The following is a 12,593-nucleotide window of genomic DNA, read 5'->3' as shown; positions in this document are numbered from 1 at the left end:
TATGGGCCAAATGCAATGCTAATCCAGGAGGCCAGAAATAGGTACGCTCCCAGCAGGTCCTTGTGAGTAGGCGCTAATTTGGGATTGATTCTTCCCTCTGAATGTAAAGCCACAGAATTGCCATTGTTTTCCTGTCAGGCTCCTGACAAGTGGTGAAGAAATGGGCAGGCATGTGTGTGTATATACATTATATATATGTATATATTTTAAATCAAATTATTCACAATACTGTGCCCGAAATTGTTATTCTGCTTTAAAATAAACTTCTCTGACCACTGGTATTAAAAAGCTATTAAGAACCTAATATAAAATCAGTTAATTCTTGAGGGTGTTCATCTTGGAATCTGCAATTGGCTTTAGTGATGTTTGATGGGAGTGTGCGCCTTAAGGCTGTGCAGAGATGCCCCCGCACCCAGCCCTGTGTTAGTTACTCCTGCCTCAGTTTGAATCCTGTCCACCCACCACCCCTGTGAATTTAGTTCAGGCTCTTCAGAAAGGCTACTTGTTGCCAGTGCTTCCCCTCCCTCCTTCTCCTCCTCTTTGCCAGCCCCAGCCTGGTGCTGCTAACCAAGGAGATTTGACGATTAAAAGGGCCTCAGCTCCCAGAGTTCCCATGGCAACAGCCTCCTTGGAGGTCTTTGTTGCCTGCTAAAACTTTGATCTCTGAGAGTGGCTGCTGCTGTTTCTTTCTAAGATTTACAAACAGAGGTAGAGGGAAAAAGAATTGGGGGAGAAGGAAGAAAAAGTTTACTCCTGGCAGAAGAGGGAAAAGGAATTAATTACAAAGCCACACTTTAGCCATAAATTTGGAGGCTACTTCTTTGGAACATCTTTTGATTTGAGCTGTGCCTACATTTTCATTTGTAAGCTCAATTATGCATCAGATATGCTTCAGATTATGCATCAGTAGGGCTGGTTTCCCAAAGAAAGCAGAGTTATCCTTTCTGTCATCAGCAGACACCTGTGCCTTCAGGTTTCCAGAACAGCTGAAATAACTCCACAGTTTCCCATGAGAGACAGAAAACAAATGAGTGGCGTTTCAGGCTTCAGCCCCACTGCCTTTTTTCCCAGCACTGTCTCCTAGCTTTGGCCTGCTCTGCCCTGAGCTTACTTAGATGCCCTTGCTGGTCTTGTTTTTAAAAAGAACTGGAAAAAAAATATGTTGAAGGGATGGAGGAGGGGGAAAGCCAGAAAAGTTAGCCAAGTGTCTACTAGAATCTGATTCTGGTTAATGACTGCCAATAACCTTCATTCTACTGAATGAAGAGTGGAGTAGGGTTTTTGGTTCCTCCAAAGATGTGGGATCATGCCTTTCATTCCTTGCAAGAAGCTTCCTTTGGCCTTCAGACCTTTCTACCTCGTTCTTTGATAGGCATCATGGAGTAGAGTCACTTTTGCTTCAAGTATGATTTTTTAAAATCTTTTTTTTTGCATATTATATCCCTAGCACAGTGAGGATACAACATAAATAAATGACAATGTCTTGTCTCTATAAAAATTACTATCTTCTGGTGAAGATAAAAGTATATTTCTGAAGCAGAGAACAATACAAGAAATATTAAAGCTGTATTTGGATGTTAAATATGTAGGCCATTGATGCTTAAGAAGGGGCAACTTTGCCTTTCCAGGAGATATTTGGCAATGTTTGGAGATGTTTTTTGTTATCACAACTTGTGGGATGGTATAGCATCTAGTGGCTAGAGACTAGGGAGGCTGCTAAGCATTCTACAGTATGCAGGGTAGTTCTCTCATACCTCAGAGGAATTATCTGGCTCCAAATAGAAATAGTGCTGGGGCTGTAAAGCTGACCAAAGGTCTCTCTGGACATTGGATAAAGTCCAGGCACCGTGAGACTCAGTGCAGCAATATGAACTCGGACAAGTCAATGTCTATGAGCACGGGTTTCCTTAGCTGTATAAATGGGGAGGGGTAATAAAAGTCACGTGGAAGATCTATTGTGAAGATCAAATGGCACGTAGAACTCAGTAAATGTTAGCTGCCTTCCCCCACCCCTTCCTACTCCCCACACCACATCACCAGCATGTCATCCCTAATCTGAGGGCACCTTCTTTGGAGAATTCTACATTTGGGGACTCCTGCTAAAGAGCTGATTTTCCCTTAGCCCATTCCATAGGCAGAGACTTTAATGGCCATCTGTGAACTGGCAATCCTATTGCTAATAGATTCACATTTTCTCAATGACATCTGTACTGTGTTTTGCCAGTGGTGACGCTAATCAGCCCAGTGGAAATCTTCCTGCAAGTGTATTTGAAAGCATTCTGTCCCAGCATGGTATCTTTTGGTTGCTGTGGGAAGCCCCCATTTCTCAGTAGATGACCCTTAGTTAATTGCAGGGTGTTTACTGCCTAACCTAAATACAAGGATTAGGTCACACAGGCCAGGCCATTTGGTGAAGTCTGGAGCGGACTGAAGAACACGGGACTTGGATTAGGATCTGGGTGGCGTTGGGAAGACTTTAGATAGGGTGAATTTACAATTTATCATCCAAACTAGGATACGCTTGAGAGTGAAAATGGGGGACTTTTAATAATTTCTGGCCAGACAACAGGCATAAACTGGAACTGTCTAGGCAAACTGGCACGATGGTCACCCATCTTTAGCTGCTGACCATCTTGAGGGGTCTCCGGTAGATTGAAATGAACGGAAGATCCGTAGGACTGGAGGGGAAATTAGTGTCGGCTCCCCTTCACCTGCTGAACCCTGCTGCTAGCTGGCATTTCCTTCCTGGGGACATCTCCGTTCATCTGCGTACTTGAACCGAGCAAAGGGGCCCAGCAAAGAGCTGGGGGTTTGATGTCATAGCTGTTTTTTGAAAAATTTGCCGTGAGATTTTTGAACCTTAAAGACGTCGGTCGCAGCCGTTCACTGCCCCGCGTTAAGGAAACAAATGCGGTCTTGCAGGCGCCACTTCCCCGCCCTCGGCCCCCAGCCACCCGGGCGCGCCCGTCGCTCCCTCCTCGCAGCCTTTATCCCGACTCACTATTTTTGCTTCACTTGTTGCTCATCCCTGTGGGAGGAAACTCGCCTTCAATTAGCGCGCATTCCTGGCGGCCCGCGGTTGCCGTGGTTACCCCGGGCGGGAGCCCGAGCGGCGGGGTCAGCCGCGCGCTGCCTTGAAGTCGGCTGGACCCGAGCGGGGGAGGAAGCCGGGGCGGGCGCGAGAGTGGGTGGCACCGAGAAATCGGCTCAGATTTCCTCTGGAAAGAGAATGGCAGCCCTTGAAAGCCGGGCGGGAGACAGTCGTCCCATTTTCCTCCAAAGCAGCTGCGGCTGTGCAGGCGTTCGCACGGGAGCCGTGCCTCCGACTCTGCCGAATTGGCTCCCACGAGCGGACCTGGGAGAGGCGCACGCTAAGGGGCTGGCCACGGAGGAACGGGCAGGAGCTCTGACAGTTTGAGACCTGGCGAGTGTGCGCCCCTCTGCGTCTGCCTGAGACCGCCAGGGCCGTTTTTGGTTAAAGAAAGTGGCCATTCTTGCTGTCTTTGTATTTGTGCTAGTCTGATGGATGGAGCACGGTGACTTCATACTGGGCTCCAAGAAACTCAGTTTTCCCCTTCCATGACATCCCACGCTCCTTCGCGTCATTTTAAAGTCAATCTAGCAGGCTTCTGCATTTCATCTCAGGCCAAGTCGACCATGTTCTATTTCTAATAATATTTTGTATTTATTCACTCTCTGGGGGTGGAGGTTGAATCATTGTAGCACTTTGTGAAGTCAGATTACTTCACAATCATTTTTGTGGTTTATTAGTTTGTAGCAGCATGGTGAATGTTTTTTAATTAGCTCATACTGTGTTATGATGTATTCAGTGATCGTTTTTCCGGTTGCAACTTTAAAAGGTGCTGAGAATTTCAGCTATCTCCAACGTTTCCTACATCCAAAAATTGTATTTTAATTATGTAAGTAGAGCATTAATGCCAAAAACATGAACAAATTTCAGGGTCATTCACTACAAATATTAGGAGACTTAGAAAGCAATTACTGCACTAAATGAAAGATAAGCAAATGTTTTGGGGTGGTGAGATATTGGGAAAAAATACTGGAATTGGGGTGAGTACACCTGGTTCTATTCCTGGCTTGATCATTAATGACTGTGTGACTTGGGGTAAGATTCTTAACCTCTCAGAGCCTCAGATCACTGAAACATGGGGTAGAATATGGACTAGATGACCTCCAAGATCTTTTCTAGTTATAAAATCTGATTCTAGGGTTCTGTGGGAATAGAAGACAGCTCCTTAGGCCAAGCTTATAACTACTGCCAAAAACAAAAACAAGAAACAAAAAACCAACCCCAGAGCATTTGTTAACAGTTAATTGTAGATGGTCCAATACTAGTTATTTTAGGGATAGAATTCAGTGTCAGAATTGTTCTCCTCTAAGACTATAATTTAAAGTGAACTAAAATGTAAAGGACGTAGAAAGAAAAAGTAAACATATGAAATGCTTAAGAACGTAGTTTATAAATATATATAAAAGAAAGGGAGGCTATATCCACATTTGTGATAGATGGTCATAAACTATATTTATTAAATGCATGGTTGCTATGGGAATATAGAATAAAAACTGGGATGTGTGTGCCCTTGGGAAATTTCCAATCTATTTGGGATTCCAAATAGCCATAGAAACAACTTAACACTTAAAGGCATAGCCATAGAAACATCTTTACACTTAAAAGGGCCAGAGAAAGGCATCTGTTCTCCTCAAAGACATAGGAGTGAAACATTTTGGAGGGTTAGGAGCTGACAGAACAGGGGGTGGATACAGTACATCCCTGAAAATGGATCTAGGGCATCTGAGGAAAGCTTGAAAGTGGGATGAAGCTGAGATGTGCATTAAACATAAGGGAGAAGAGGGGAGCCACACAGAGCTGAGGAAGAAAGGCATTCCTTATTGTCCTAAACAGAAAGTTCATCTGTATGGTGTATTGGCAAACCCCAGGAGGACTCCAAGTTAGTAAGTTTAAAGAAATGGAGATAACTCTGCTGTCAGCAGTGATGTCATAAGGATAAAGGAAATGTTATCCTTCCTTTTCCTAAGTTCCAATGTATTAAACAGCGTGTCTGTTATCAAGTGATTGAGTAGGCAGATTCAGAAAACAAGTGTGTCCTAAATCCTGAACTTCTGTACTTCCATTGCAACTTTGAAGACTTGGAAATGATTAGAGCTTGGATTTAAGTTTTAAGAGTAAAGACCAAAACAATCTTTTTGGCTGAAATTTTCATGTGTATTATATCTCTGTAATGACTTCCTCAAAAATACCCTTTGGTGTGGGGTAGGGTGGTGCTTCTGTCTCCTTAGTTAGCAAGATGGCATTTGGGGATGTTCTAACGACTGGAGAATGCACCTGGCATTCTTCCCTGAGTTCAGAAGTGCTAAACATTTGGCAGTGTACAGAATAATGCTGCATGAATAAATGAATAGTTCTTTCATATTTTTATTAAAAGCCTACTTCCACCTGGTGTTGATAAAGTCACCATAATGAGCAGCAAATCAGAAGTCCAGTTAGAAACCCTGCATACTGAACAAGGGGATTTGCTATTGGAAACACTTCAAGTTCCTGACGGGTTGGGTGAGGTGCCTTCTCATGCTGGGCTTCTGCAGATGCCAAGCATAGAGCACAGTCCCTGCCCTGGAGGGGTTTCCATGTTGCTAGTGGAGGCACATGTAAAAGCAAAGGCACATTGCGGCCATGAGATAAGTGCTCTAGCAAAGGCATGTGCAGTGGGCCTAGGGAGCATGGAGGGGGGAGCACCTTCTTAGTGCAGCATTCTTACAGGGCTCTGTCAGAGCAAGTCTCAGTCTTGTGGACTCTACGTGGTAAAGAATTAAACAAAGCAGTTCAAATGTTTATCTGAGCAAAGAAGGTAAGTAAAATTTGCTTTGAGGGGGCTGACCTACCAGAAAAAGATGTGAAAAACAAAAACTTAGGGAAATGCCACTAGGGCATGATTTGTTGTGAAATGTGCAAAGATAATGTTCTGAGTAGAAATGGGAAACCAGGCAAGGACTAGATCTCTAGGGAAAGGCTCCATGACCAGGCAGAACCTGACGTCAAAAATGCAGACGGGACTGATGATAACTAATTTGGCGGGAAGATTTAGTAGGTCTTGTGACACAGAAACAGATAACTAAAGCCAAGTTCTGCGTGGGCCAGACTGTGAGCCTCTCAAGTGTCTCAGAGGAACACATCTTGTCCCTTGCGTCTAGCTAAATATAAGTTTCTTTGTTGAATGAATGAATGATGAATGAATAAATGAGAGACATTCCAACAGTGAGCTGGTTTGCAGGAATGTGTACAAAGAGTTCAATTGAGGGTAACTTCAACGTGGCAGTGGCAGAAAACAACTGAAATAGGGAATTTTATAGGTAAGCTAGGTAAGTTATTTTATTCACAATGCATGTTTCTACTCTAATCATTCAACCCAATGCGTGTGAATGTGTTTAACTGTAGAGTTTGTGACAGTAGGCACTTGTGTGTGTGCATGTACAAAGTGTTAGTATGCCTGATTCGTTTGGTTTATTCATGTGGAAATTTCTTAAAAGTGATAGATTATGCAAGGTTTGGGGAAAACTGTTTGAGTGCTTACATTAAAACTGTATTTTCCACTGATGGTTTGAGCTGTAGATTGAAAAGAGCAAATGTGGCCTTCTATTTGCAGGGCTTGCTTTCCATCCTTTCCTCAGACATGAAAGTGACGTGTAATTGCCACTCTTAAACTGAATCCTGGAAGAATGACAGTGATTCACAAGTGTTGGTAAAGTGCTGCTGAAATCTGGAACTTATTTACTGCAATTGTTTAGATGCTCTAAGATCAGGCCTTCATTGAATGTGATAGAATTTCTGAAAAGATAAAGCGTTTCTAACTAGCAATAATGTTTCTTAGGAATTGTTAGGGAAGAAGCTGGAAGTGGACTATTTTCAGAAATATAAGATCATAAATCCACTTTTTAAAATGCCTTTAGTGTCAATAAAATATAAGTAATGGTGTAAAAGCTACAGAGCTTTGCACCGTCTCTGCTGTTGACATGATGTATTGGCATTGTCTGCTCTCCCAAAACTCCTACTATGTTCTGAATTCTGAAGATATTTAATTTCTCCCACTTTACCGCACACGTCACCTATGCTACCCTGCAGCTAACACTACACAGGTGCATTATGGGAAGCCTTCACCTTCGGATGCATCAGCTATTGACTGTTGCTTCAGGGAGAATGAGAAGCTTGATATATGTCTTCCTGTTGGAGTGACAAGCTTTGTGAATCATCTGTCCATATGTCTGATACACCCTTTCCTTATTTTAATTTTTTCAATTACAAAAGTAAAAAAGTCTAAAGTAAAAAAAAAAAAGCAAGTTCCTTCGTTGTTCTTCCATGATGCTCATTCTAGCTCCTAGAAATAAGAAGGGCTAACAGTTTGATGTATAATACCATTGTTTCCAATTTTAATTTGAACATAGGTGACTAGATCTTGTATTTACTATCATTCTGTGTGTGGAAGCAATGTTAGAACAGCTTCAAGGTAACCTAAACAGCCTATGGGGAAATCCAGCTTTATGTTTTACCCTCCCATAAATGTATCTGTGTGTGTATACCCTTCAGTTGTAAACTCACGATTTCTGGGTTCTCCACAGCCTGTAGACATATTGTGTATGGTTCACCTAGTGTTTTAAAAACTGAATTGGTTGCCAACATTTGAAAATCAAAATATTTCACATAAAATCTGGGGCCTGGAAAATCTTGAATAATAGGATGATCTGAAACCCTGAAGACACATTTCTATGGGGCCACAAGTGGCTAGAGGTGACTAGTAGCAGCCCCCTAATGACATCTCTAGCTGCTCCCTGTTGTATTGCATTTGGCCAGCCGCACTCATATGCATTATCTGCTGGTCCCTATACATATTTGAGTTTTTAACTCCGATCACTGAGCATAAGATTTGGGAACTAAAAGTGATATAAATAGGGTGACCATGTAATTAATTGTCCAAACTAGAACACTTTGAGAGTAAAAAAGGGTGCTATTAAAAATTACACCTGTTTTTGTTTTTCACATCTTTTTCTGGTAGGTCAGCCCCCTCAAAGCAAATTTTACTTACCTTCTTTGCTCAGATAAACATTTGAACTGCTTTGTTTAATTCTTTACCACGTAGAGTCCACAAGACTGAGACTTGCTCTGACAGAGCCCTGTAAGAATGCTGCACTAAGAAGGTGCTCCCCCCTCCATGCTCCCTAGGCCCACTGCACATGCCTTTGCTAGAGCACTTATCTCATGGCCGCTCATAGGCATAAACCACAACCGTCCTAGATAAACCAAGATAGATGGTCTTTCTGTTTACAAACTTCTCCATTCAACCCCTTCATTTTACTAACGAGAAAACCGAGACCTAGAAAGGGAAAGTAATTTGCCTGTAGTAATCACCAAGTGAAGTAATGATAAAATTGCCCTAAGTACTCTGACTCCCAGTCCACTGCTTTTTCCAATGTAACATGCTCTATATAATAAGTGTGAGTACCACATCCTCTTGAATATATGGATTTTTATAGTTAATTATCACAGTTAGTTAGCTATGGGAGCCCACAAGTTGGTAGCTTATATCATCAATCATCAATGACATTTCTATCATGAATTTAAGTGATGATTTAGACCATAGCATATCCAGAGATGTTTAAAACATTGGTAGCCTTGAGAAATAGAGGGTAAACACTAGCAAAGTTTCTGATTTTACAAGATACAGCAAGAGATGTATTTATAAGTGCTAATTATGCAGATTGAAAAAAATAAAATAAAATCCACCATCAAGTATATATCTGATAACTGGATTGCTAAAAAACAGTATGTATTGACTTCTTGATCATTGATTATTGCCTGGTCTTCAAGAGATCTCCAGGAGCCCAAATTCCCAAATCTTTGACCGGTTGTTTATTACTTTGTTGCGTTTCCAAGAGGTATTTTTACAGAGAACACTTAGATGAGACCAATGCATATTGTCTCTTAATCACTTTCTCAAACTTTGGCCCCAAATTTTTCCTAGTTTCCTACCCTAGGGAACTGTGTAAGCCTTAGGAGCACCTCTTAGTCTTTTATGAAGGCTTGGGTCAAAGACTAGCCTGAGAAGACACCTTTTTCCAATGTTCCACTTGACTCCTACTTGCCCTTCCAAGAGACCTTGCAAGAGCAGAGCCATCTTACCATGTCAGCTGCACGAGATGGAGGACAGAAAGAAGGAGGCTTTTTTTTGCCAAGGCCAAAAGCAGAGTTGGCCTAAGTCACCCATCCTTGGAATGTGCTCTGGTCCTCATTAGCTTTTTAAACGTGGGACCTTTACCCACATAGACTAGGATACACGTTACCACGCTGGCCGTGTGGAGTTGAGGAGAGCCATGAAAAAGAGAGCAAAGACCCCTTCTACCCCACTCACTAAATCTTGCCCCAGCTCCAGCATACTTCCCTAGTGTCCTAGGGGAGCCCCTTTTCTTTGACCTTTTTCAGAGCATCTCTTCTGTGGGTGACTTCATAGAGGAGGGAACCAGTGAACAATCATGACCTTAGATTCAAAATATGAACTACACACCTTTTCTCTAATGCACCTCAATGAACTTTAACATGAAAGAGTTGTTTTCTAAATGAGCCAAATCTATAGGCATGAAACAGATTGCCAGAGCTGTGCTGTCCAGTAGCAACACGTGGCTACTAAATCCTTGAAATGACAGTATTTTGGTGATAGTCACATAAGCTAAAAATAGCATCACATTAATTTCCTTTGTTTCTTTTTTGCTTTTTATTGTACTTCCTAGAAAAGTTCAAATTACATATTTCCACTGGACGGTGCTGTTCTAGAGGTGTGTGTCAGGTACCTAAATGAAGTAGAATTTAGTTGCATGTTTAGGTGCTACAGTGACTTTTTACCATCATCACAAGTCTGAAAGGAGGGAAGTTTGCTAATTGTTTACATTACTACTAGTTTCTTAGCAAGGCTTCGGTGTGGTAGACAAATCTGGTACAGGGGCAGAAGTTCATAACAGGACTTCACCTTGATATGAGAACATGATGAAAGCATTCATTATGTCTTTCTGTAAATCAGGCTAGTTTTAAAGTGGACTAATCTGCTCCCTCATGTCTTCCAGCCTCTTGTTTCCTGCACAGCTCTTTGCTTCCCAGAGCCCATGAGGGGCACCTGTTCTGACTCCAGCTTTTAAGCTTCTCTGCCATATTATGCAGAAGGCACTTGGGTCCATATAATGCCAGCTGTGTGTGCCATATGGAAAAGCCGTACCATCTACATATGTACAGTGTATTTCTGAAGCCAGAAGGAGTGTAGAGGAATGTGTAACTGATCTAGTTTTATCTTTCCCTTGCCTTTGAAAATTCTAATCATTGAAATATCTTTAGGCCACAAATAGAATCATGTAGTGAGATAATTCTGAGTTAAAACCAAATATGTACTTTTGTTTTTATATGGACATAGGACTGTGTATGGATGTATGAAAATGTAGATTGAACATTTGGATACAGACCGGCTTGACTTTGCAATGAAGTGTATGGAGACGGATGTATAAATGAATGGAGACAGTGTATGTCAGCCTGCTCAAGCAGAGATTTCCTCCTCCTATATATAGTTGGAGAGAAAGTTCTGCTTCTGCTTCCGCTTAGTTTAGGCGCAGAGTTCACTTAGCTGGCTGCCAAAGATTGACAGGGAAAGTCATTCTCTTGTCTCGGCCTAGCTTCGGTGATGCGCTTCTCACACCACAAAGAGCATGCTCTAATGGCCCCATGTGTGGATGGCACCAGCTGGAGCCAGGCTTTGGGCTGTGTTTTCCTTTTGAATAACCACTTTCCTTCTTCTTTTCCTTCCACTTCTTCTAGGCAGGACAGGGCTGCTTGCTGATCTCTTGCCCAGTTTTGCTGTGGAGATTATGCCAGGTATTCAGTCATTTAACTCTTTATTTGCTTGATTTGCTGTTATTCCATCTGTCTTGCTTCTGCCTTAGTCACTAATTGCTTCTTTAATTTATTTGCACATTTGTCTCTATGTCTCTGATCTTTTCCGAGATGAACTAAACCCGTTGGAAGGGCTTTTAAATTGTATTCCTTCCTTCTGTTACTAGGCCTTAAGAGAATAATGATAATTAAAAATAGGCTGAGATGGCAACCCAGTCCTTCAGTGTCAGGCATGCAGGCTCTTTGACAATCTCCATGCCAGTTCAGTATTTCAGCTGTACCCATATACCTAAAAGGTATTTTTAATAGAATCAGTATTTACCTGCCTTCCTTATTTCCTAAGTTATATGTTTACCGATTCATTATTATACAACCGTGTTACTCTGAATTGCCTTTGATAACATGATCAGACTTTTTTCGCAAACCTTAGGAAAGCTATGTACCCCTCCTCCCTTGAAAAATACTCATTTGCAGACCAACATTACTTTGTACACAATTTCAGGGGCTTATTAGTCCCTTTAAGTTCCTAGGGGTCCATGGACCATATGTGAAGGACATCTATGACAAATATACATCTCTGTCTTTTTTTATATCTTCAGTTGAATGCACTAACCTAGATAAGCCAACATCAGTTTGGTGCAGCTTTATGGTCCACAACTGAGGGAGGCACAGAGAGAAGCAAGAATGAACCGTGGGAGAGAACATATCCAAACTCAAGCAGTAGTTTTAGAGCTACCTAATCACAACAGAGACACAAAATATCCCTGGGTATTGGTTTTTAGCTTAATTCGAGTTTTTAAAAACATCCAGAGTCTTCACCATTGAGCTTTACTAATTGTTCTTCTGTGAATTCTAGTCGATTTCCATTAGGTGGCCAACCCAAACACAGACATTCTCCTTACTGATGTTGCTCCCAAGGACACAAATATGTGCCTCTTTGTAATCCCCTTATCCAGAATTCCCTCAATTCATAAGCATTTGTTCATCACACAAACAATGTTACATTACAGTACTTCAAACTAGATGTTACATCTCCCAGTCTCAAGAAAGACTTACTGTGTTTTTCGTATCTGGCCCTATATGACTAAATTTGCCTCTCTTTGATTCCAAGAATCCTTTCACAGATAATATTCTTTTGTTTCTCACATATAAATTTCCAGTCTTGTCCTTGACTGTTTGACCCAAGTTGTAGCCACCACTGCATACAGCTCATCTAAACCTAAGAGCTCATTTCTATCTCAGGCTATGTTACATTATTGTGTCGTTACTAAGGCTTAGGCCAAAGCCTTCAACTATCGATTGTCCTCTGCATGAATGCTCTCCAGGCCATTCTAGCCAGGCAAGGCCTTCCCATTCCCTCACTGAATAGAGGTTGACCTGTTTAATTTGAATGTATTCCAAAAAGATTAGTGAGGAGGGACATTCAGGAAACATGTTGTTTGTTTCCTCTCTGAGGAAATTATGGTCTATACAAAGTCATTTTGTTAACCATTATTACACAACCCGTTATATAATAAAAATGTCATGTTCTCAAGCTCCCAGCTGAATGTCCATTTAATTGAAGGGATATTTAATAATCAAAATTTAAGAAAAACGATGTATGCTTGAGGTTCGTGGTAAAGGGATTTGGGATAGA

The 12,593-nt window shown here is 41.7% G+C and overlaps 1 protein-coding gene across 3 annotated transcripts in view; it reads left to right on the top strand.

The window, feature by feature from the left end:
- ILDR2 (immunoglobulin like domain containing receptor 2) overlaps positions 1-12,593 on the top strand; it is a 57,789-nt gene that overhangs the window by 23,894 nt on the left and 21,302 nt on the right. For 2 of the 3 annotated variants that reach the window (XM_012444712.3, XM_012444713.2), the window contains exon 4: positions 10,883-10,939. The exons of the other annotated variant lie outside the window; for it this stretch is intronic. In XM_012444712.3, coding sequence (XP_012300135.2) covers positions 10,883-10,939 — 57 coding nt within the window. The remainder of the gene's footprint in view (positions 1-10,882; positions 10,940-12,593) is intronic. 3 annotated transcript variants of the gene reach the window in all.

This window comes from Aotus nancymaae, unplaced genomic scaffold (genome assembly GCF_030222135.1).
Source record: "Aotus nancymaae isolate 86718 unplaced genomic scaffold, 86718_ANA_hifiasm-v0.15.2.pri h1tg000108l, whole genome shotgun sequence".
Lineage (NCBI taxonomy): Eukaryota > Metazoa > Chordata > Mammalia > Primates > Aotidae > Aotus > Aotus nancymaae.
The sequence above is the reverse complement of the archived record's forward strand: the minus strand, read 5'-3'. Positions and strand labels throughout refer to the sequence as shown.